A 22,611-nucleotide genomic window follows, 5' to 3' on the forward strand; every position below is an offset into this window, starting at 1 on the left:
CTTTTAAAAACCCATTACCTGCTGTGACGAGGCCCACTGGACCCTGCCTCACCTGGCACAGGTGACTCCTGACTGCATCCCAACCCCTCGCCCTCCAGGGGCCTCTGCTGGTCCCCTGAGAAACCTGTCTGGGCCCCAAGCTAGCAAAGCTCTGCCGCTCCCTCCCTTCCTCCCGATCTGGCAGGAGGAATGGAAACTTTCGTGGAAAGCACTTGCGCTGACGAATGCTCCCAAGTCAGGCCTTTGACTCCAGCCCTGACAGAGCCAGCGGCTCAGGATCTGGGGGCCTGTCCTCGGTGGGGCCAGGACCTCCTGCTCCGGCTCCTCCCCTCGCCCTGTCTGCCCACCGTCAGTCATCAGCTCTCCGGTGTGACCCCAAGTGACTGTTCCACCGCGGGCGAAGTAACCGACTCTCACACTTTCCCCCCTGCCCTCCACCCTTTTATTATAATGTTCTCCCCCTTCCAGGGCCCATCAGTGGCTGTGTCGCCTGCATGGGGCTCGGCGGAGTTGAAAGTCTAGAGCTTTTTGCTGTTTTGTTTAAGACCTGGTTATGGTTGTGGGAATTTTTTTTTTTTTTTTTTTTGTCAGCTGCCTGTTATATCAATCACAGAGTCGGGATCTATTTATAGGTTGGGAGTACTGTGTCCTTAGTCACAAAGAGACACAGACAGGGGACTGTCAGCTGGTGCCGGAGGAGCTGAGCAGCGAGTCATCAGCAACTGGAAACACCTGAGGGGCAGACATTCGGGGAACCCAGCCCCGTCCCGGCGCCCCGAGCATGTAAGTACCCAACTGCTCCCTGGCCTGCCCAGGGCGGCCCCTACCCTCCTGCCCCTTTGCCGACTCGCTCCCCTTCGCTCTTCTGCTCTCTCTCTTTTTTAAACGGGTAAAAATATCCCCCCACGCCTGCTCTTTCATCCTGCCTTCCGCCACTGCAAAGCATCTCTGGGTGGCCGAGCCTGTCGCAGCCTGTCGTGGGAAGGTCAGAGGGACCGGCAATGGCTGGTGGGCCGGTTTCTACAAACTCACTTGGAATCACTAGGTTCCCTTTGAGTTTTGTTTGTTTCTGCTGAGAAAAAGTGAGCAAATCCAAAGGGCAAGGGAAAGTTTACACGCGGCTCAGCGGGGTAGGTATGTCTCCCAGCGTGAAAACTTTTATTTGCTGGCAGCTCAGGCGTTGGGCGAGCTGGGAAGGTTACAGGGGGACACGGTGTACGCAGGACAGGGGGTGATGGAGGGCTCCAGGCAGATCTGGGCTCCACCTGGGAGCTTCCAGACTCCGGGGGGTCATGACAGTCCCCAAGGCCGGCTTTTCCACAGTGCCTCAGAGGAAAAGGACTTTTTTTTTTTTTTTTGCTCCACAGAGTGAGTTTGCTTTGGGAAGTCGAGATGAGAGCTGACCATTTGTCTTGCCTTACGGGCTTTCGTTGGATCACTCCTTGGGTGTGTTTTCTTTGCCCTGAAAGGGGAACTGGGTGGGGGCTGGAGGAGGGAGAGTCTGAAAGGATGCAGCCAGGTGTGGAGTGTTGCTGATGCATCTCTCCGCATCCTTCCTGAAGGAAGAAACTTAATATCACGACTCTTGTCAAAGCCGTGCTTGTTTTAGACCATCAGCGTGCAGGCTCTGGAGCGCCCTGGTGGCTCCCAGAGGTGGCAGGCCCCAGACGTTGTCCGGTGGTCCACACGCTGACACACCGCAGGCTTCCTGGGGGCCGTGGAGAATGACCTTCTGGAGAATGCATAGTGTTAAGTAAAATCCTGCACTTGAGGAGGTTGGCTATATATTATTTACAAAGGAATGATAGCATGGGATTTTGAGAAAAAAATATGATGCCTGATGTATATTGTATACAAGTTTTAAAATGTCTCATTCTTTTTACAAGTCTAATAATGCCTGGGTTTCTAGTTACTAACACAGTGCTTGCCGTATACTACATTGCTAAGGACTAATTCTTGATTTGTTTGGGAAAAAAGATCCTAACAGAGAAATCTTGCCAGCAATTTAAAAGCATCAAACAAAACAGATATATCTGGATTGTTTTTGATTAAAAACATGATAGTCTTAGCAGCAAATCTAACTTGATGGAAGTTAAATAATGTGGTCTTACATATATGTTTACAGAGCCAATTCGATCTCGTTTTTATTTTGACCTTTATGAACTTTAACTTTCCTTCTCTCGGCTCTTTATTTACACTGGTATTTTATTTAGGGCTAGTGTTGTCTTTAATCCATTCATTTATTATTTTGGAGGGGAGAATCAGCATAAGAAATGAGAAGGTAAACTTCCCATATTCGGGTAGTAAGTCCACACTCATTGGTGGAGAAATTCAGAATAGGGAACTTGTTGGAAAATGGAGGGAGGGGGGAGGGAATGTCACTATTTAAAATCTACCATGGTAAGTAAAACCCAAGAAATAAAGAAAAAAATAAACAGGAGCTGAGCATATTATACATGCAGCATTCCCATTTCTCTCTTCCAGGGACTCTGTTTTGCCAAACACTTTCTGCTAAGGTTCCCCCAATAATGCTGAAGTGGGATTTGGTGGGTTACTGTTAATTAAAGCTCAAGTGCATCAAGTGATTGAGACATTGCGTTCAGAAATCATAGCAGTCAGCTGTTTGCGAAATTGAACTATCCTAGGACTTTCAGGTCTCAGTGGCTTTTTAGAGAAAGCGTGGCACTTTTTAACCTTTGAATATAAGAGCAAACCCTCCCCTCCCCTCCTCCCCGCGCACAGCGGAGCCTGCTGGCCCACGATGCGATGCAGCAGGAGAGCCTCCTGCATCTCTGAGCAAGTTCCATGTTCTCATCAGTGCGAGCGGCTGAGAGAGAAGAGTATTTATTGGAACCTTTAGGCTAGAACTGCTCCTTCACGTGGCTACCTGTGGATGCTTTCAGGTGGGATGGGGCTTGTTTGGCCGTGTGATGGAGGGCCTGGCTTTCATCCTCAGATCAGGATTTGGTTTTTCCCCTTTGGGATTAGTGATAGAGATGCAACTGGGGGAAACTTCAAGACATTTGCATAAGGCAGCCTCTGATTACTTCGTTTCTGCTTCAGTAACGATTAATTTTATGAGGATGGAGCTCCCATCAAACTTCTCGTTTTTTTCCAAACTGGTTTTTTAAATGCAATTGGTCATGGGGCTGTCTGTGACTTCATGTTTGCAAAACCTAACCCACTCCAACCTGTCGTCGTTTATTTCTCCAGATGTCAATGCACAGTCGTTGGTGCGCATGCACCGTTGTTTTATGTGTCCCTCTCCCTAGCACATGGAGGCCCAGCCCCAGCCTCCTCCCAAGTTGGGGACAGTGGGGCCAACAAACAGGTGCATGGAATACAGCAAGCTCAGGTGCAGGACCATCAACCTCCAGGAAGAAGGAATCGCAAATTCCTGGAAAGTGCTCCCCTCATTCAAACAATTTTACATGGCTGGGGTCTCTCCAAATACCCCCTAAATAAAAGATGGCATTGGCAGGATTTTTCAACCAGAGACCCTGGTCTGCTCGTTCTCCCATCACTTCGCATCGGCAGCTTATCGGCCCATCTTCTTATCTCTATTTTTACATTTCATTATGCTCCTGCTCTCCCCCCTCACCTCCTCCCCTCCCCCTTCTCGCCTCCCCTGAAAAACACATTTCTATCTGGCACAGAAAATAAACTCAGATTGTGGGTAGTTATGTTAATCTAATTCAATCCTCAGCGGGTTAAGAGTGAAATTCTAATAGTGGAGCTGTTGAGGGCTTTTTTGTTAATGGCTTGGGGATTACATTGAGTTAAAGGCTCATTTCCTAATCAAACAGAGAGGGAGAGAGTGACTCCGAATATTTATGAGTCTCCCAGTGAGAGTTTAAACATTCAACTCCAAAAGCAAGGTTTCTGCTGGAGGAAAGAGTTAAAACCCCTCAGGGCTGCTGGGGAAAAAAATTAAACCAGTTAAGCCATCAGCATTTTCAGGCTGCTGTACAACCTGGGCAAAGTGGAAGGTGGGGCGAGAGGGGAATCGGTTCACAAAGCGAAAATGGAAACTGTGGCAGACGCTCTGCAGTCAGAGGCAGCTGATGTGCTCAGAAAAAAAGTCCCTGTAGCAGACTGGGGTCCTCGGTTCACCAAGTGCCTGGAGGGGCTGTGTGCCTGGAACTCCCCAAATCAATTCTCCTCCTCCAGTCTGGAGGTGAGAACATGGAGACAGGAGTATGGCTCAATTTACCAGCAGCTGGAGAGTTCCCCCTGCTGCCTGGTGGAGCCGGAGAGGATTCCCCCCACTTCCGTCCTGCCTGTGAAATGCTGAGGGCATCTTCCTCCGAAGAGCAAATTCACATGCCACAAGCCCCTCTCTCCCCCTTGGCTCTGTGATGGGCCCAGGTCCCTTGGTCCCTCTGCTTGGAGTTCTGCGCACATGAGGATCTCAAAGCCCATCTGGTTCACTGTGCCCAGGAGAAAGCAGGTCAAGAGCTCCCTGATCTCCCTCCAGAGAAGGCGAGGAGCAACTTGGCCAAGGTCAAGCAAAGTCAAAGCAAAGCTGAGGTCAGGAGTCTAAGTTCGTTGCACACGCTCTAGCTGCTCTTGTCCCCTCATTCTCTGGGGTACAGTAGTGGAGAGGGGAAGGTCGGAGCCAGATGGCTGTCAGAACTGCCCTGGGTCTCCTGGAATGCTGTTTCCTTCCCCAGCCTGGAAAGGAAGGGCAGAAGTCCCGACGCAGGAGGATTCTGAATGCTCTGTGGACACGTCTCCTTTTTTCTGCCACCCACTAGATGGTCCTTTTACTTGGGCCCTTTTCCTGCTCCATGAGGTCAGGGAGGCACCAGACAGCTGACTTTCTCTCTCCTGGGTCCTCTGGTTTTTGTTTCCCAGGACCTGGGCACGAATCTTCCTCTGGGTGCTTCATGCTCAGTGGCCTGTGGGTCCTTTTGCATTCGCCCTTTCTCGTGTCAGGGTGGCACTCATGTCTTCGGCAGCTTTTCTGTGAAGCCTTTCTCATGTGGCTGGTGTCTCCCTCTTCTCGAAGCCCCTGGCTGGTCCCCCTTCATTACTGCTTCATCCCTGTGGCGTGATGGCTTCCGTGGGTCTTCCTCATTGCACCTGCAGCTGACCAAGAGCATGGAGGACAGTTCATTCCCCTTTGCAAGTCCACATCATGGTTGGTCATCCCTGCCCTCTTGCCCTAACAAGTACCCCCCATGGACCGCACGGAGCTGTGGTTGAGAGCATGCTCTCTGAGTCAGACAGCCAGGGTTCAAATTCCAGCACCACTTTCTCTCAGCTGTGAGACCTGAACTACTTACCCCTTAAGGGTCTCAATTTTCCCACCTGGGGATAATTCTAGAACCTTCCTCATAGGGTTGTTGGGAAGATGGAATGCATGTGAAGTATTAGCCCTCTGCTCGGTGTGTTACACTCTTATTTGCTCAGCACAGAGCGGCCACTTCTCCTGTCACCACTAACAGCAGACCCCTACGCCTCCCACTCAGGGGCTATGTCTTAGTCAGCTCAGGCTGCTATGACAAAATACTATAGACTAGGTGACAAACAACAGACATTTATCTTCTCACAGTTCCTGAGGCTGGTCCAAAATCAGGGCGCCAGCGTAGAGTGTCCTAGTGAGGCCCCTCTTTGCGTGCAGATGGCTTCCTTCTGACTGTGTCCTCACTTGGAGGACAGCTCAGCTCTGGTCTCCTCCTCTTCTTAGGACACAAATCCCATGGGAAAGGGGAGGGGGAGAGGGGCTTCACCTTCCTGACCTCATCCAAGCCCAATAACCTCCCAAAGGCCCCACTCCCAAATGCCACCACACGGGGGTTAAGACTTCGGTATATGGACTTTGGGAGGGCACAGACCTTCAGTCCCTGCCAGGCTATTTTCCCTCGGTGTTGACGAGCAGAGTCCTGTGTGATAGCCAAGACTTCCAGCTTCACCCTCCCATGGCTATTCCATTCCGAAGCCCGAGATGAAGGCGTATGGGGAACCCCTGCCACACCTGAAAAGAACTTGGGGCTTTTCACCGCTGTGGGGAAGCAGAGGATGTGAGCTGGGCATTGGTCAGCAGCCCTAAGCCAGGGGAGGGAGACCCGGCTTATTCTGCCCTGGCTCGCAGTCCCACGAGCAGTTTTGGTCCTGGGTCCCCGAGTCACCCGCGCACCCCCAGCCTGCTCTCTGAGGGCAGTTCAGGCTCTGCCGCAGAGCAGGCCGGGCCAGGCCTGGCTGTGAAGCCAGCGGGCTGTCTGCGGGGCAGCAGGTGACAGCTCTGGCCTCCTCTCTCTCAACATGGTTGTTTGACAAATTAATCCCAGAGCCAAGCTGGCCTCACAGGAGTTCCTGAAGAGGTGTCCTCCCCTGGGCTGCCCCGGCCCTGGTGTCCTCAATGCCCCCGTGAGTCTCTGGGTAGGGACTCTGGGCTGCAAGGCAGTAGGCTCGTCCTTTCCTTTCCCCGCTGATAAGCCACTGACTCCCTGCTGGCTCTGCTCTCCCTCCTGGAGTTGGAGGTACTGCTACTAAACACCCCCCTCTCTGCCCCTCGGGCCTCCGTGTTCCTTCCTAGGTCCAGAAACGAGAAAAATTAAGTGTGATCTGTATTTAGAGGTGCACAAACCTTCCCAGGAATTGTATTCTGTGCAGTAAAACGCTTTGTCTACGTCAATGTCAAGCTGAATCGCTAAACGGGTATTTCTCCTGTTACTATTTCCCTGGTTTGCCATACTCTCCCCTCTCCCCTTTTGGCTCTCCTGGCTGTTCCCACCCTGTAGGGCTTGTGCTCCTCCCCCTGCTATAACCATGCTGGTCCCCGGTCCCCTGGTGCACATGAGAGGGAGACCTTCCTTCTGAAGTGCCCCAGAGTGTCTGTTTCCATGAGCACAGACAGGCTTTTGAACTGCGGCAGGATAGAAACATTATCTAGGCACGGGGCTCTTCCCAGAACAGTAGTTCTGCTCTCTTCTGGAAGGCAGGGGATAGAGACTCAGGCTGCTGAGGGTTAAATGATAGCAATGAGAAGTCTCCGCGTCTCTGGGGGACTGGTAGCTGGCTGAGACAATTGATTAGCTCGGCTTAGTGATCTCTCTAGCAATATTCAGGAGTGAAATTATTGCTGATTAGGCTGTGTGTGTGTGTGTGTGTGTGTGTGTGTGTGTGTGTGTGTTGGGGTTCATGGCAGTGAGGGGGATAGGATAAGATCTGAGAAAGAAATTTCATGAATGTTCGCTGCTAAGTCAGTCTTGGGAAGAGACCTACCACCCCATGTAGATCTGCAGTTATATTAGGACTGTATGTGGACTAGTCAGTGGGGAGAGGTCGCATGAAGGTGCACAGGACCTCCCTGTCCATTTTCTTTGCGACTCCCTGTGAATCTAGAATTATTTTGCAATGAAAAGTTAAAAGACAAAGTCCACTGAAGGGAAGCCTGGTGTTGAGGTCTGCTTTCATCTGTGGCTCCAGGGATCCAGGGGCAGGTACCAGGTGGGGCTGGCCCAGCCACCTCCAGGTCAGTGGCCATTAAGGTGCACATGCCCCCAGGGCTTCAGTTCCCTTGATCATAACATGAGGGCTGGAGAGAAATCTCTTAGGTCCTCCAGCTCTAAAAGTTTACATTGTAGAACTTGTTCAAGGTGGACCTGGTACATTGTATTTCTAGCATAACCAGTAACCACAGGTGAGCAGCCTGTGTCCCTTTAACCCAAGGCCTTGGGCCCAGATGTGGCCCTTCTTGGGCTTTACCACCACCAATCAGTCCCTATTATCTATCAGTTTCCTCAGCTTGTTCTCTCTCCTCACCTCCCCATCTGTAAGTGCCCCTGGGCAGTGCTGGAAAACTGGTCAGAACTACTTGTTCAAATACAAATCTATAATCTCTGCATTTTTAATTTTGCCTTTAATTTGTAGAGACCACCGCCTCATACCTCTGTGGTCCTGATACAATACCCCTCACAATCCACTGCCCCAGAAGTCACATTGGGCTTCTACACAACTGGAGAAGCCCCAGCACCAGGGTGCCTGCTCCTTGGGGTCTGCCCAGAGCCCTTTGGCAGCCTCTAAAGAAAGGAGTAGGCACAGGACTTGAGAAAATTTCCCAACCCGGGAACCTCATCAAGTCCTTAACCTCTCTGCACCTTCATTTCTTTACTCGCAAATGGGGATCTAAACCTGCTCTGAATATCTTACCAGATTAGCATGGGGCTAAAATAAGAAACAGAGCACAAACTTTCCTTTAAAAATGGAAGTGCTTACCAGTCTTAGACGAACTGATTCCCCTGCATGGTGATTTCCATGAAGTCGTTTGGGTGGTGATTAAGCTGGCTTCAGAGTCATGCTCCTGGACCCATGTCCCCCTTGAACTAGCCGTGACCTTGGGCAAGTTTCCCACCCTCAGTTTCCTCTTCTGTCTAATAGGTGTGATAAGAGCACCTTCCTCATGAGTGATTGTGAAGGTTAAAGAAGACGCCCACCTAGGCCCTTGAACAGTGCCTGCCGCACAGTAAACTCTGGATGCCGTTGCTGTTGATGATGATGATGATGGCTGTTGTAACCATTGTCTAGGGCCCCACACCAAAAAGGCCAGGAGGGAGGAGGCTTTCAAAGTCCCTACTTTCCTCCCAAAGTCGCCCTGCACAGCTTACAAATATAGCAGAAGGTGCTGCTCTGGAGGTGACTTACAGACTTACCCTGGTCCCCCACGATTCCCTGCACTTTTATATCCTGAAACCACGGGAGCATCCCTCCAGTGCCTGCGTGGGGTTTGGGGTGATCTGGCCAAGCTTGTCACCTCTCACGGGAATCTGCTCTCCACAGCCCAGCATAGATGGCTGCTCACGTTCAGGATTCCGAGCCCAGGTGGGAAGCTTGGAAATGGTCGAAATGGGTTGTCTTGTGTGTCCCTAAGTTGTGGAGTGACTGGAGTGTATTTTCTGCAAAGGGCCAGTTCCTCCTCCTTGTGCAGGGACTGCTGTTCTCGGCATACCTAATGGGGCACCCTCAGGGAGTGCTTGGCAAGGAGAGAAGAATGGAAGTAGGTAGGGGCAATGTCTACTGCCTCAGGCGCAGGCGGTGGGGGTGATTTGTATATTTCAAGGAGGTTGGAGCAGAGACTTCAGCTCTTAGGGGAACATTCCAAACCCAGACTTGTGACCTGTGTGCCGGTTGAGGGTATTGTGGCCAGCCAGCCACGCCTCTCCTCTCTCCTTGCCATGGGCTGAGAGCAGTCTTGAAGGAAAGTGTAATTACCGTTTGCTCCAGGGCCCCCCATTAAGAACACCCTCATGTAATAACTAGAGTTAATTCTGCCTCCAGATGCCCTGTCTGCTGTTGCTCCTTTGAAAGCCAGTGGGACCCAAGCACCACTTTTAGCCCGAGGGGAAAAGATCAGGAGATAGATATTAGTTTCTACAAGTTCAGGCTTTACTCTTGGGCGACAGAAATATGGTGGTGACATTTTTCTCATACGAAATCTTCACCCAGATCTCTGCCCTTAGTGATATAAGTTTCGAAGCAAAGCCAACTCATTCTAATGAGCAGTCTCGGTGGATCTGGACAGCCAGCAGCATTATGAGGGAAGGGTGTTCAGAAAAATTCTAGAGACAGGATCTAAAGCATGTAAACGATGCCATTCATTGCCTAAGGAGCAGACTTAAGGTGTGCATGGGAATGAGAAATACCAGCTTCAGGAGAGGAGGAGTCTGCGCTCGTTAGAGTATCCTGTACACCCATCTGCAAGCACACATGCTTGCTTTGGCCTCCTCAGGCTCCTCACTTGCTTTCTTCCCCAATTATATTTGGGGATGAATTTGCCTAATCATTGAAGGTGGGGAAATGGGAGCAGAGGCAAAGCAAGTGGGTGAATTATAATGAGATCTTTGGAATCTACTTGCTAAAGAATCAGAAACATTACCTTGGAATACGGCCCTCTACTGATGTAGTTGGACACTGCTTATGAAGATAAAACTAATTTTTATGGCATTGTATTGAGCTAGCCTTTAGATTCACTTTCTGAAGCCCCCAGTTCTAGTTCTCACTCTGCCACTACCTGATGACTTTGGCCAAGACACTTAGTATCTCCCTGCTTCTGTTTCTTTACCTGTAAAAGAAACCGTGAACTAGATGGCCTCCAAGTGCTCTTCTGGGTCCAGCCCTGAACTTCCTTGGTGTCCCACCCAGGCAGTGATCATCTTCTCTCACAACTGTGTGCCTAATGGTTTCCCCTCCAGAATTAAGGCTCTGTGGACAGGGACTGGGGGCCCCATTACCCAGCACGGTGGCTGGACACAACAGGCCCCCAACATGCCTTTGAATGTACTAATGAAAGAAATGGACACAGGTAAATGCCAACCTCCCCAACCCAGAATAAGCTTTGCTGTTCCCAGAATTGCTGCAGGCCTGGCTTGAGTTTTGACCCTGTGTGTCTTCCCTCCTTGGTGGGGGAAAGGGAGGTATCACACCTCCATGGTATAAACTGGAAAATCTTTTCGCAATAATATGTAAATTGAGCTGCCTAAAACAAACCCACTGAAAACACCTTTGAGCAGTGGCGTTATTTCCCAACTGCCATGCCCGCTTCTCTACATGGCCACTGTACTGTCTATTTCTGTTCTTTGTTCCCCTCTCTCCATCAAACTCTATTAATTTAAAAATATTACATTTGGAGACTTGCTAAATAAAGAGACCTCAGAGTACAAAGTATCCCTTATCCATTTTCTGGGTCCCTATGTGCTTCCTTGTAAAGATTTTTTTGTTATTTTTTACTAAATGGCCTTGATTTTATCATTAATCGTTATGTGGCAATTCTTTTCACTGTGCCTAACTTATTTCTAAAATATTCTCCCATAAGTCCTGAGTCTACTTCCCTTGATCCCTTGTGCCCCTTTGCACGTCTGTCTTTGCCATTTCATGAAACGTATAAAGTGATTCCTTTATATGTTGGACCCTTGATCTCGGGCCTTGCCTGGCCCTCCACCAAAATTTCCCAGAAGAACAGTTCTTACAATTGGACTTTCACAGTTCAGGTGCGCTTGGGTCTCTGTCATTTCCATACTGAGCCTGGGGACATGCTTTGTTCTCTCTCCCCTAAAACCTCATATTTTCTCTAACCAGCAGTTTTCACATTGCAGCCAAACCACACTCTGAATTTAAAGCCTTAAAAAGTCTTCGGTGTCTCTCTTGGTGCCATATTGTGAAGGATCCCACTTTTTCTCCCGGACGGTAATCCCACGTTACCTGTTCCTGGCATTATTGCCCGTTGTCTGATCTTGACATTTCCTCGGCACATTCCTTCACTGCCTCCTTATGGTGTTGTTTAGTGCCTGCCTGGCTTCTTGACCCCTTCCTGTGTCCGCCTCTGCAGCTCCTCTGTGGCTGTGGGAGAAGGGAGCGGCATTTATCAAGGGCCTGTGTGTTTGGAAACTTTGCACAGTTTATCTTTGATTTTTGCAATGCCTGAAAGACGTAAGTACTATTATGATGCTCATTTTACAGAAGAGGAGACAGAGGCCCTGAGGTTAGCTTCTTATTGAAGGTCACCCAGGCAGTAAGGAGTATGGGCTGCTGTCACCTTCTGCAACATACCACAGGGCTCAGTGCATGCAGGCAACCACCAAAAACCACACCAATACCCTTCTGTGTCCTTTACATTGAACTTGGTGCAACATTTTCAAAATTTGAGTGTTTTTACTCGTCTCTGAAACACGTCAGGGGTTGCCTTTAACAGACCCATACAAGAGATGCTGCAACCCATGGCTTTCATTCCCCAAGTCCCCGCATCCTTGTAAATATCACGAAGCAGATGCTTCCATCCAGTGAGCCTCTGTTAATCCCACTTAGCTCCCCTTTGCAACTACTCACGGTCTTGCTTCCCCCTAAATCAATTTTTTTAAATCCCTCCAGAGGAGCTGGAAACCCTGTTGGTAAAATGTAGGCCTAAAATGGGTAGATTTTATTTTATCATTTTAATCCTCACATGAGGATATTTTCCCCCCATTGCTTTTCAGATAGAGTGAAAGGGGGGGGGGGGCAAGAGAAAGAAAGAGAGAGAGAAACATGGATGTCAGAGAGACACATCGACCAGTTGCCTCCACACGCACTCCCACAGGGGGTGGGCGATGAACCTGCAACCCAGGTATGTGCCCTTGACTGAGGATCAAACCCGAGACCCTTAGGTACTTGGGCCAGCACTCTAACCACTGGGCCACACTGGCCAGAGCTAAAATGGGTAGATGTTAAAAGCCACCATGACGTGGGTCCCTCTTTCAGAAGGCGCGGCCCTGTTTCTTCCTGCCTTATGGCTGCATCTCCTCTGCTCCCGCCAACCTCTCCCCTTCACAGTCCGTGGCAATGCTGGCATTCCCTTTCCATTCCCCGTCTTGTCTTTCCCCCACCACACTCTTTCCGCACATCATCTTTCTTGACTTGGTCTTCTGAGAGCTTCATCTACTCTATAAACTCCACACTGGCGCTCCATCCACCCTCCCCCCGCCAATATCCCCCAATATCTCACTGGGCGTTATGCGTCCTTCCCTCCCGTGTGGGCTGCACCGACATAATCCACTGCACAGTGTTCTTATTGAGGGAGCCAGGCTGGGGACAAGGGGTCTCTCGCCAACCCCATGGCTGCGCCCAGTCTCCCGTGGCCTTATCTCCTCTTGATCCTCACACCCAGGCTCTTGGGATGCTAATCACAGTCCTGGGGAGGCTTAATTATCTCCCCACTTTGGATGGAGTCCAGCATGCACTGACTGTTTGGGACAAAGCATTTGTCACCTCCTGTTCGTGACCTTCAGCCGCACAGGTTCATCAGGTGTCTGCCTTTCCCCTGGCTTTCCTTCCTCTTAAGGGGCCTTCACAGCCTGCAGTCTGCCTCCTGGATACAGTGGGTGGGGGCACTGGGGGTCCCTCACCTGGCCTTGGTGGTGAAATGCTTATGGATATTTGAAAGTCGCTGATAGGATTCCCAGTGCTGAGCACTTTCCCTTTTCCCTGAGCCTCGGTGTCACACTGAACATCTGTGAGATGATTGACAGTTCAGTGGGAAACCTTTCCGTCTCTGAAGCACCTGCTTTCCTTGGGGACTTTGTCTCCTGCCTAGTCTGAGGTTCCTGCCGTCTCCAGTCCTCTGTGTCTCTTTTTCAGGGAGAATACAAATCTCCTATTGGGGGGAGAGGAGCTTGTTTGATGTGACTATGGTCGCACTCGGTGGAGGCCACTGGGTCCCCAGCTACATGGGGCAGGGATTAGGGTGCGTGCAGGATCACGGCACTGGCCCAGGTTCCGGTCCCCAGGGTGGAGTGACACGGAGGGGAATAAGTGCTCCCTATCCTGGGGCCTTTGCGGATCAGAAGCTGGCGGTTCCCCTGCTGGCTGGCAAGCCTTTCTCTTCACTGAATCCCTGCCTCTTCCTCTGATAGGCGTGCAGATGGCTCTGCGAGGCGGTTTTTGGAGTTTCCATTGTCCATGTGTTCTGTCACCCTGGCTGTTTGGGGAAGACTCCTGAGAGGTGGGGAGGAGAGTGGCTTTAGTCAGCATCCCTAGAAATAGAGCCCGAACCCTGGATTCTGGGCGAGGGAGGTACTGAAGGAATGCTGTCCGGAGGAACTGGTAGGAGAGTGAGGAAGGAGAGGTGGGGCCAGGTAAGGACGTGGACTCTGCTGAGGTCTCACTTCAGCCTGGTCCCACGGGGGCTCTAGAGCATAATGACACCACAGAGCTGTCCTAACTTGAGGCAAGAATACCACATATTTCCCTCCCCCATGTCAATCAGTCATTGGCTGAGAACTGTCCTGGGGTGAGAGAGTAAACTTCAGGCCCTTCTGGACCAGGGGGGGCTCCCACTGGTCAAGAGCAGTTCTTAGGAGAAGGCTCAGCCCTCAGGAGCTGAGGGTGTGCACCGCTGGGAAAGGGGCCTGAGCAGATCACCAACAGCATCTACTGCAGAGAGATTATGAGGCAGGATGCTCGTGTCTCTCCATCTCCACATGCTCACCCTGGAATTTTTTTTTAAATATATCTTTATTGATTTCAGAGAGAGGAAAGGAGAGGGAGAGAGAGAGACAGAAACATCAATGATGAGAGAGTCATTGATCAGCTGCCTCCTGCACGCCCCGACTGGGGATGGAGCCTGTAACCCGGGCATGTGCCCCAACCGGGAACTGAACCCCGATCACCTGGATCCTAAGTCGATGCTCAACTGCTGAGCCACGCCAGTAGGGCACCCTGGAATTTGACAGTGAGCTTCGATCACTCTCCAGGGTGAGTGCAGGGAAGAGCCTTTAGAAAGCACCAGGACCCTGGGGATTGAAGATGGCAGGTTAAAGACAGGGACCTTGAAGATGCCAGTGTCCACAGCTTGTGTTACACCCTTTGCCGCTGGTGTGAGCTCACCAAAGCCCGAGGGAAAGAGAGTCACTCACCGGCTCTTGCTTTCACTCTGTGGGAGCTGGAAACAGAGGGTGAAACAGCCTCTTCCTCTTCTGCGGAGGATGGCTTCCCTCTGGGTCCCTGTCATGGAATTAAGGGCCTCCTATTGGAAAGACTTTTGGCCTTTGGTTTGCCTTCTGCCCAAGGCCAGGATAGGGTATGTAGGTATCACCTGTTACCAAGCAGCATTTGTTATAAATGGCCATGTGCCTGGCTGTGCGTGGAGGAAATACAGGAAAGCCGGTTTTTGGGGTTTTTTGGGGGGGTTTTTTTGGAGTTTGAAATTAGTTGGAGGGGGGTGAGGAAGGAGGGGGCCCCTGCACGCTTGTCCTTGGTTTAGCCTGTCTGGCTGCCTCGAGGGAAAGGATGGTGATGTGTGTAAGGATGGCAAGTACTCGGGGAGGGAAATGTGTGTTTAGAGTACGGGGCCAGGCTTGTGTGTATTCCTGCATCTGATGGCCACGGCAAACCCTGCAGGACTTGGTGTCTCTAATTTACAGCTGAAGAGACATAGGCTCCCACATCAGCCTACCTTAGGAGCATTGCGGACCTATGAAATGGTAAAGATGACGTTCAGATTCAAGCCCGGTCTCCTCTGTAGTCCATATCTCAAAACGAAACCAGTAGGGCTTCATACCCAATCCTGAAAACGCTATGAGCAGGTTCCTGAAGGGATGCTGGTGCAGTGGTCCGGGTTTCCCAGCTTCTCCCAGTCCCCAAGGGCCGGTTGCCTCTCCCTGTGTGAGCTCCTCTGCCCTACTCAGTCCCCTCCTCTCATCCATCTCTTGTAATACATCCATCATGCTTCTTCCCCCAGCCCTGTACCAACCACATCTTTAAGTTATTTTAAGTTGCCTCCTCCCTGAAGTTTGCCTAATGAGATAAAGCCCAAGAGTGAAGAACCCCATTCTGCACTGCCAGCATCCATCGCAGGTTCCCGCCAGGTCTCCACGCACCCAGAGCATACGCCTTTTCACATCTGTGCACATGGATACACGCATTCACGCCCTGTGTGCCAGCTGCTCGGCACTCCCTTACACACCCACTCAGAATGCCCCTCACAAGTCCGTCTTCAGCACCTGCTCTGTGCTCTGCACTGTCAAAACAAAAAAGAAACTTCAAGACCCAATGATGTCCCAATGCCAGCGAAGGGGGTGGCAAAAGTCCTGACTTTGGAGCAGGGCAGACCTGGGTTCAAATCTGGCTGTGTTGCTTTTTGCTTTATGGCCTCAGGCAAGCTGATCTGCCTCTTTGTGCTCACCTGTGCTAAGGGGACAATCAAATCCAGCCTCCTGGGGTTGTGGGGATTAAGTGAGATGAGGCTGGAGGAAGCAGGAGCTCGGGGTGGGCCCAGGAGCTCCTCTCTACCCCTGGCTAGGTGGCCAAACCTCAAGAACGAGGAGTTGGGTTTTCATGGACACAAACCCGCCGCGGTGGAGGGTGTTCTGCTATTGACAATGTTAGCCTAGCCTACAACCTTGCTGACTCAAGAATTTGATTACAGACCTGGGAAGAGAGTAGAAATGAGGTTTGCTTGGTAGGATGTTTGACACCACGTGCTTTTCCACTCCTCCTCTACCCTCAGGGCCCCAGGACACCTTTAAAGGCCAGGCTGCTTTCCTCTCTGACTGGGCCACGCACAGGGGAGGGCTGAAAGCAGCCACCAGCAGCTTTTCCCAGTGCCTGGCACATGCGCTTCCCTATGTGCAGGGAGGGCTCCGGGGTGGGCAGGCCACCATCTGCTGGAGCTGCCACCCCTGGGCCCAGCACCAGCCCAGCCTCCAGGACCCATCCCCGGCTTTTGGCAGCTGCCTGGGCTGGGTGAGCCCAGTCCTGGTCTGGATGACCTCACAGCTGTGACTTCAGCCCCTTGGGGGCTTGTGTTCCTGTTTCTCTCGGGGGCCCACCTGGCTGCCGGGCAGAGGGCCCACTGTCCTTCAGTACCCGAGGCTCACATTGCCTGGCCTGTGCCAGCTCTTGGCAAAGGCTTCTCAACCAAGAGGCCCAATATCTCTTGCATCCATGGCTGCTTGCTTGTCCCACCAGGGGCATGGACCCTGAGTGGGGGTGAGGCTTTGCCAGGTTTGCCATTTCTCTCTGACAGGTCTGGAAACTCCTTGGAAGATCTCTGTTCGTACATGAGTCGAAGGGGAAAATTGTACAGGTGACTCTGAAAACAGAGATGCTTGTTAGATTATAGTGAAAGGATACTGCCGCTGAGTGAGGTGCGGGCTTCCTAACCTGACTCCATGGAGACGTGGGCAGCTCATGGTGCTGCTGCTGAGGAGGAGCAGGAGAGGGAAGGAAGGGGAGGAGGGGGAGAGAGAGGGAGGGGGAAGAGGGGGAGGAGGGGGAGGGAGAGGAGGGAGAGGAGGGGAAGGAGGAGGCAGTCCCATTACTGAGCACACAGTATGAAGCAGGCGCCATGCTTGGTACTCTGTTCTCATGGTTCCTTCTCATACTCAGTAACCCTGGGATGTAGCCTATTTCTCCCATTTTACAGATGAGCAAGTTGAGGCCCAGAGGAGTTCAGTGACTTGCCCTTGGACACACAGCTGCTGAGCAGCAGCACTGAGATCTGAACCAGGTCTCTATTATTTGTGCTTTTTCTTTTTTGCAAACTTTCATATACATTTTAACATTTGAATAACAAGCATATACTATATACTTAAAAATTTAAAGAATTTTTAAAATTAAGTGGCTGACAGTTTATGTGGCAGTTTTGTTTTGTTTTGCTTTGTTTGCCAGGTTTTTGCTTTATTGTAGTAAAACATACATCACATAAAATTTGCCATCTTAACCAGTTTCCAGCGCACAGCTCAGTGATACTAAGTTCATCCACCACCGTCCGTCTCCAGAGCTCTTCTCATCTTGTAAAACTGAGACTCTGTAGCCATTAAAGAATAAATCCCCCCCTCCCCCAGCCCCTGGAAATCATGCTTCTACTGCCTGGATTTGGCTGCTCTAAGCACCTTGCATGAGCGGAATCAGGCAGTATTGGTCCTCTCATGCCTGGCCCATTTCACAGCATGTCCTCCAGTCTCACCCACGCGGCAGCATGCGTCAGAACCCGCTTCTTGTTAAGACTGAGTACTGCTCACTGTGTGTGTGTTTACACCACATTTCACTTACTTAGCCGTCTGCCATGGACGCGGGTTGCCTCTCCGTTTGGGCCACTATGACCAGCACCACTGTGGACACGAGCGTGCGGATATGTCTTGGGGATGCTGCCTTCAGTTCCTCTGGACGTATACCCAGCAGTGGGCTTGCTGCATCATAGAGTAACTTTATTTTTAATTTTTTTTGAGAAAATGCCATAGTGTTTCCCACAGTGCCTGTACCATACTACGTTCCCACCAACAGAGAACGAAGGTTCTGATTGTTCCAATCCTCACCAACATTTATTTTCTGGGTTTCGTTTCTTTTATAGAAGCCATCCTAGTGGATGTGAAGTGGTGTCTCATTGTGGTTTGGATTTGCATTTCCCTAATGATTAGTCATGTTGAGCATCTTTTCATGTGTTTATCGGCCATTCATGTATATTTTTTGGAGAAATATCTGTTGATGTCTTTTGCTCATTTTTTTAATCGGGTTGTTTGTTGTGGTGGTGGTGTCGAGTTTTAGGAGCTCTCCATGTATTTTGGATATCAATGCCTTATCAGATATAGAATTTGCATATAGCTTCTCCCATTCTGTATGTTGCCTTTTCCCTCTGCTGGCGGTGTCCTTTGGTGCACAGAAGTTTTTAATTTTTATGAAGTCCTATTTGTCTCTTTTTTTCTCTTTTCGTCTATACCTTTGGTGTCATAATCAAGAAATCATCACCAAATCTAATGCCCTGAAGCTTTGTCCTATGTTTCCTTCTAAGAGTTTTATATTTTTAGGGCTTACATTTAGGTCTATGATCCATTTTGATTTTTGTATATAATGTTAAGTAAGCGTCCAACTTCATTCTTTTGCACGTGGATATATCCAGTTTCCCCGATACCATTTGTAGAAAGACTATTCTTCCCCTATTGAATGGTCTTGGTACCCTTGTTGAAAATCATTTGACCATATATGTGAGGATCTATTTCTGGTAACATCTAAACTTTCAGCCACTTTTTACACTGCATCTCAACACTGCGCAATGCTCGGTGGAATTATGGACTCTCAAAGCTGCAGAAGATCCCAAACAAGTAAGGAGTGGTCCCCATTCTACAGATGGGAAAACTAAGGCCAGTGATCAGAGCCCTCTTAGTCCAGTGTTCATGCCAGTACAGAACTCTGTGAGTGTCCTCACCTCCTGGAGTGGACTGAGGGGTTGCTGGGATATTTCCTGTGCATTTTAGCAAATGCTCCATTCTGTGGTCAAACGCACTCATGTGTTTTAGAAACCTAAAGGGTGAAGGTGGAGGGGAGAGAGGAAGCATCTAAAGTTGGCCCAGGAGTGAGGTATGCTGGATGGGAAGCCACTTGAATCCCCTGAGCCAGGCTCCAGGACCAGCATTTTTTGGGTGTCTCTGGGCAATACCCTCCCCCCAATCCATGCACAAGGGCAGCAAGCAGCCCTAAAAAGTGTATGTGGTTGTGTGCGAGTGCTACCCTCCCTCCATGTCCAGGGCCCCACCGGACCCCTAGCACATCTCCTGTGCTCCACTCCCACCTCCACCTCCCTCCTGCCCTTCATTGCCCTTGAGTCCCCCCTCCAGCCAGGCTGAAACACTTCATTTTCTGACCAAGGGCCAGGCTGGGTCACACTCCTGTGTCTCAGCTCACACAGACACCTTCACAACTCTGCTAGATCATCCCCTTCTCAGAAAGGCCCCTCTTCATACCTCCTCTTGTAGAAGTCACCTCTCTGGCCCTGGTCCACACATGTACTCTGTGTCCCCTTCTATAGTCCTGGAGTTACAGTTATGCACCTGTCTTCCCACCAGGGCTGAGATGACTTGAGCCAGGAACTGTGTGCAAATATTCAAAAAGATGCCCTAAAGAGCATGTGTGTGTGTGTGTGTGTGCATGTGTGATCCTCAGTGCACACAATAGTTGCTCAATGCACTTTTGTGAATCCGTTTCAGACAGAAGCAATGACTGAAAAGTCAGGTTGAGAAGAGAGCTGAGCACTCGGCATGGTCTGAGGCTGGGAGAGGGAGGGAGGAGGCTCCTTGGCCAGTGTTTACCGCAGCATTTAGGAAAAAGCAGTTGGGTTTCTCTTTGGCTATGGAGCCCCACCCACCCCAGGGTTAAAATTGGCTATTCATTTTGTGACACAAACCACCCATGAGCTTGTTTTCCCAGGGCCCAGGAAGAAGGGAAGAAAAGGTGGTTGTTCCGGGCCCAAGAATAAGTAATTGAGTCAATCCCGGTTTAATCCCCTTTGACCTCACGTTCCTGACTGTCACTGCCACTAGGCGACCCTGCTGGCAGCAGGTCACCTCTGTGCACCACTTCCTGTCCCTGTCCCTGTCCCTCTGCGGGGAGCTGGAGGCTCTGCACACCCCAAGGCCGGCTGGCGCCCTGGAAACAGCTGTGCGCAGCACAAACACCGAACATGGCAAGCCCGGCACTGCCCTGTGCAAACACAAGCAGAATTACAGCCACCCATAAACAAATTAGCATCCTGTAAAAGGTGAAAAGCTCCATAAAACGTCTGGGCTTTGTTTACGGCTTCGAGGTGGTGGGGGTGACAGGGAGTCGGATTAAATCACCGGGTTCTCGCGTGGCGCTGGCTCTCTTTCCTTCCTGCGTCTCCCCCCTACCCCGTGGGCACACAGACCAGGGCGCACGGGCAGGATGCGCACACAGCCCGCCTGAAATGGCCACTCAGTCTGTCCTGCCTTCGTTCCTGCCAGCCCGGGTCCCAGCAGGTGTTCCCTAATTAGCAATCTCTTCATTTCCAATCAAAGCACAAAGCGGCCCCAAAAGCCTGTCTTTATGAGGGAGCCAGCAGCGGCTAGGGAGGTGCGGCGGGGATAATTGTCTTCGCCAGTGGCGGCAGTAAGCGGGCTGGCTAATTCATTATTGTAATAACTTTGCTTGTCCTTGGGGAGGTGGGGGTGGGGGAGGGAAGCAGAGGAAAGGGGAGGGGGCAGAGTGGGGGCTGAGAATGGGGTGGGGTTAGGGTCTGGGGCAAAGGGGTGGGAAAAAAGAGCTAATGAATGACGCACGCATGGCCCCCCTTCCTCCACTGGCTCTGCACCTACTTCCCGCCGCGGGTGAGACATGCTCCCCAGCCCCCTGCAGCTGCCACCTGAGTTGCAAGGAGTCCAGACTTTCCGTAGTGCAGGGAGCAGCCCTAGGCTCTCACCGAGACCCTGGGCTCCGGGAAGCTTGAGCTCCGTTGCCCGCCGGGACCTGGGGACTGAGGACCAGACGTCTTGGGGTGAGGGCTATGGGGTGGGGTCCCAAGGGCCAGGCTTCTGTCTTCCCAAGGGCTCCAGTCCTGGACCTTCACTGTCATCCCGCCTGGGCACAGTGGCAGAGAGGTGCCAGTTAGAATGCCTCAAAGAGCTGCCTTAACACTTTTGTTGGTAGAACAATATGGGTGACAACTCAAAGACCCCTTCAAGTCTGCAGGGACCACAGAGGCTGAGTGTGTCCCTAAGATAAGGCTGAGGTAGCTGCTGGCCAGGGTCGCCCCCTTGCTCTGCCCAGGGACACTCCCTGAACCGTTTGTCCCACAGTGAGCAGGGCCTCCTGGGTAAGAGGTTAGAGAACCCTTCCCTGGCAGCTGTGGGCTGGGTCACGAAGGATCTTTGTGAAGGGTTTGGGGCTCCACCTGAGCCACCATCCAAAATGAAATACAGGTATAGAGGCAGGAAAGGAGGGTGTCCCCAGTGGGGGAAACAGCACTGTCAAAGGCACAGGGTGAATCCTGGGATTGGGGGTGAGAGGAGGCAGGGCTTGTGGGATGGGATGGGATGGGATGGGATGGGATGGGATGGGATGGGATGGGATGGGATGGGATGGGTAGGGGGATGTGCTGAGGACTGGAAGATTCTGGGAACAGACGGTGAGGCAGCCTATGAGGGCTTGACTGAGGGCTCGGCCTTCATCTCTTGTGCCTTCAAACCATTAGCAAGAGCACCCCTGCTAGAGGCCCTGCAGAGGGCCCTGCTCTGCCCTGGAGGGAGGCATGAGGGTAACCCAGCTTCCCGTGTCAGCTGTCCTCGCCCAGACTGGAACTTAGAGAAATGGCCTGGACCAGAACAGGGACCTCCCAGGGGACCTTGCTGGGGACCAAGGGAAAGAGATCATTCCCCCAACTCCGTCTCGCCCACAGCTGCAATCTCACCCACCCCAGCCCCCGTTTGGCACTTGCCATGAGACTTTAGAGATGGACCGCTGCCCAGCCCCTGCCTGACTCCTCAGCCTGTCTGGGCTCCAGGCGTTTCCCCTTGGCCTTGGTGCACGGTGGTGACCACCAGTGGTTAGGATTGTGGGTTCTAGAATCAGAAGACCCGGGACCAAATTCTGGCTCCATCAGCTAACTTGCCTCTTTGTGCCTATCTGTTAAGTGGGGCAAGGAGTCCCTACCTCACCTGAGCTAATACGTGCGAGGTGCGTGCACAATGCTGCCTGGTGGGGGGGGGCTCCTATGGGGCCATTTTCTGCTCTGAAAGACATTTGAATGGGAAGGGGGGCCTGGGGGTCCGGGAGTGGGCATCAGAGCTTCACTGGCCCTTCTTCCCCAGGTTCTTTTCCTCATCTATGAAGTGACATGGGGGAGGCTGAACTTTGGACCCTCTAAGCTCCTCTGTTTGAAGAGAGTGGGCACGGGTGGGGTGGGGTGTGCACTGCGCTATGCAGAAGCCTGTCCTCCTGCCCAGGGCGATGCCCACAGGCCCAGCCCTGTTCCCTCTCAGCTCTGCTCCTGTCTGTGGTTCGGATGAGGAGTCTCTCGGCTGGTCACCTGCCCCTGCACCTGTGTGGGTGTGTGTGTGGGTGTGTGGGGGTGTGTGTAGGAGTGTGCATCCCTGCTTGTGCTGACTGGGAGTCCCCCTGGCCCTAGACTTGATGTGGCCCATAGAACAGTGCTCGGGGCTGGGCACTGGGTCCCCAAATGTCCTATGGGCATTTTGGCTTTGGTCCCTGCCTCTCACCCCAACTTAAGAGTCAGAAAAAACAAAAGCCAGCCTTCCCCTTCCCTGCCACCCCCGATTTACAGATCATTCTACAACAACCTTTCAACAAATGTTTCTGAAGCATCTATTATGTGCCTGGTGGCAGAATCCA

General features: G+C 51.5%; 1 protein-coding gene across 1 annotated transcript in view; it reads left to right on the forward strand.

Moving 5' to 3' along the window:
- Positions 1 to 652: 652 nt before the first annotated feature.
- ESRRB (estrogen related receptor beta) overlaps positions 653 to 22,611 on the forward strand; it is a 149,957-nt gene continuing 127,998 nt past the window's right edge. Inside the window, exon 1 of the mRNA XM_081149350.1 lies at positions 653 to 783. Coding sequence (XP_081005476.1) covers positions 782 to 783 — 2 coding nt within the window. The 5' untranslated portion in view covers positions 653 to 781. The remainder of the gene's footprint in view (positions 784 to 22,611) is intronic.

The sequence above is a fragment of the Miniopterus schreibersii genome, assembly GCF_964146895.1.
Source record: "Miniopterus schreibersii genome assembly, chromosome: 1".
Classification (NCBI taxonomy): Eukaryota; Metazoa; Chordata; class Mammalia; order Chiroptera; family Miniopteridae; genus Miniopterus; species Miniopterus schreibersii.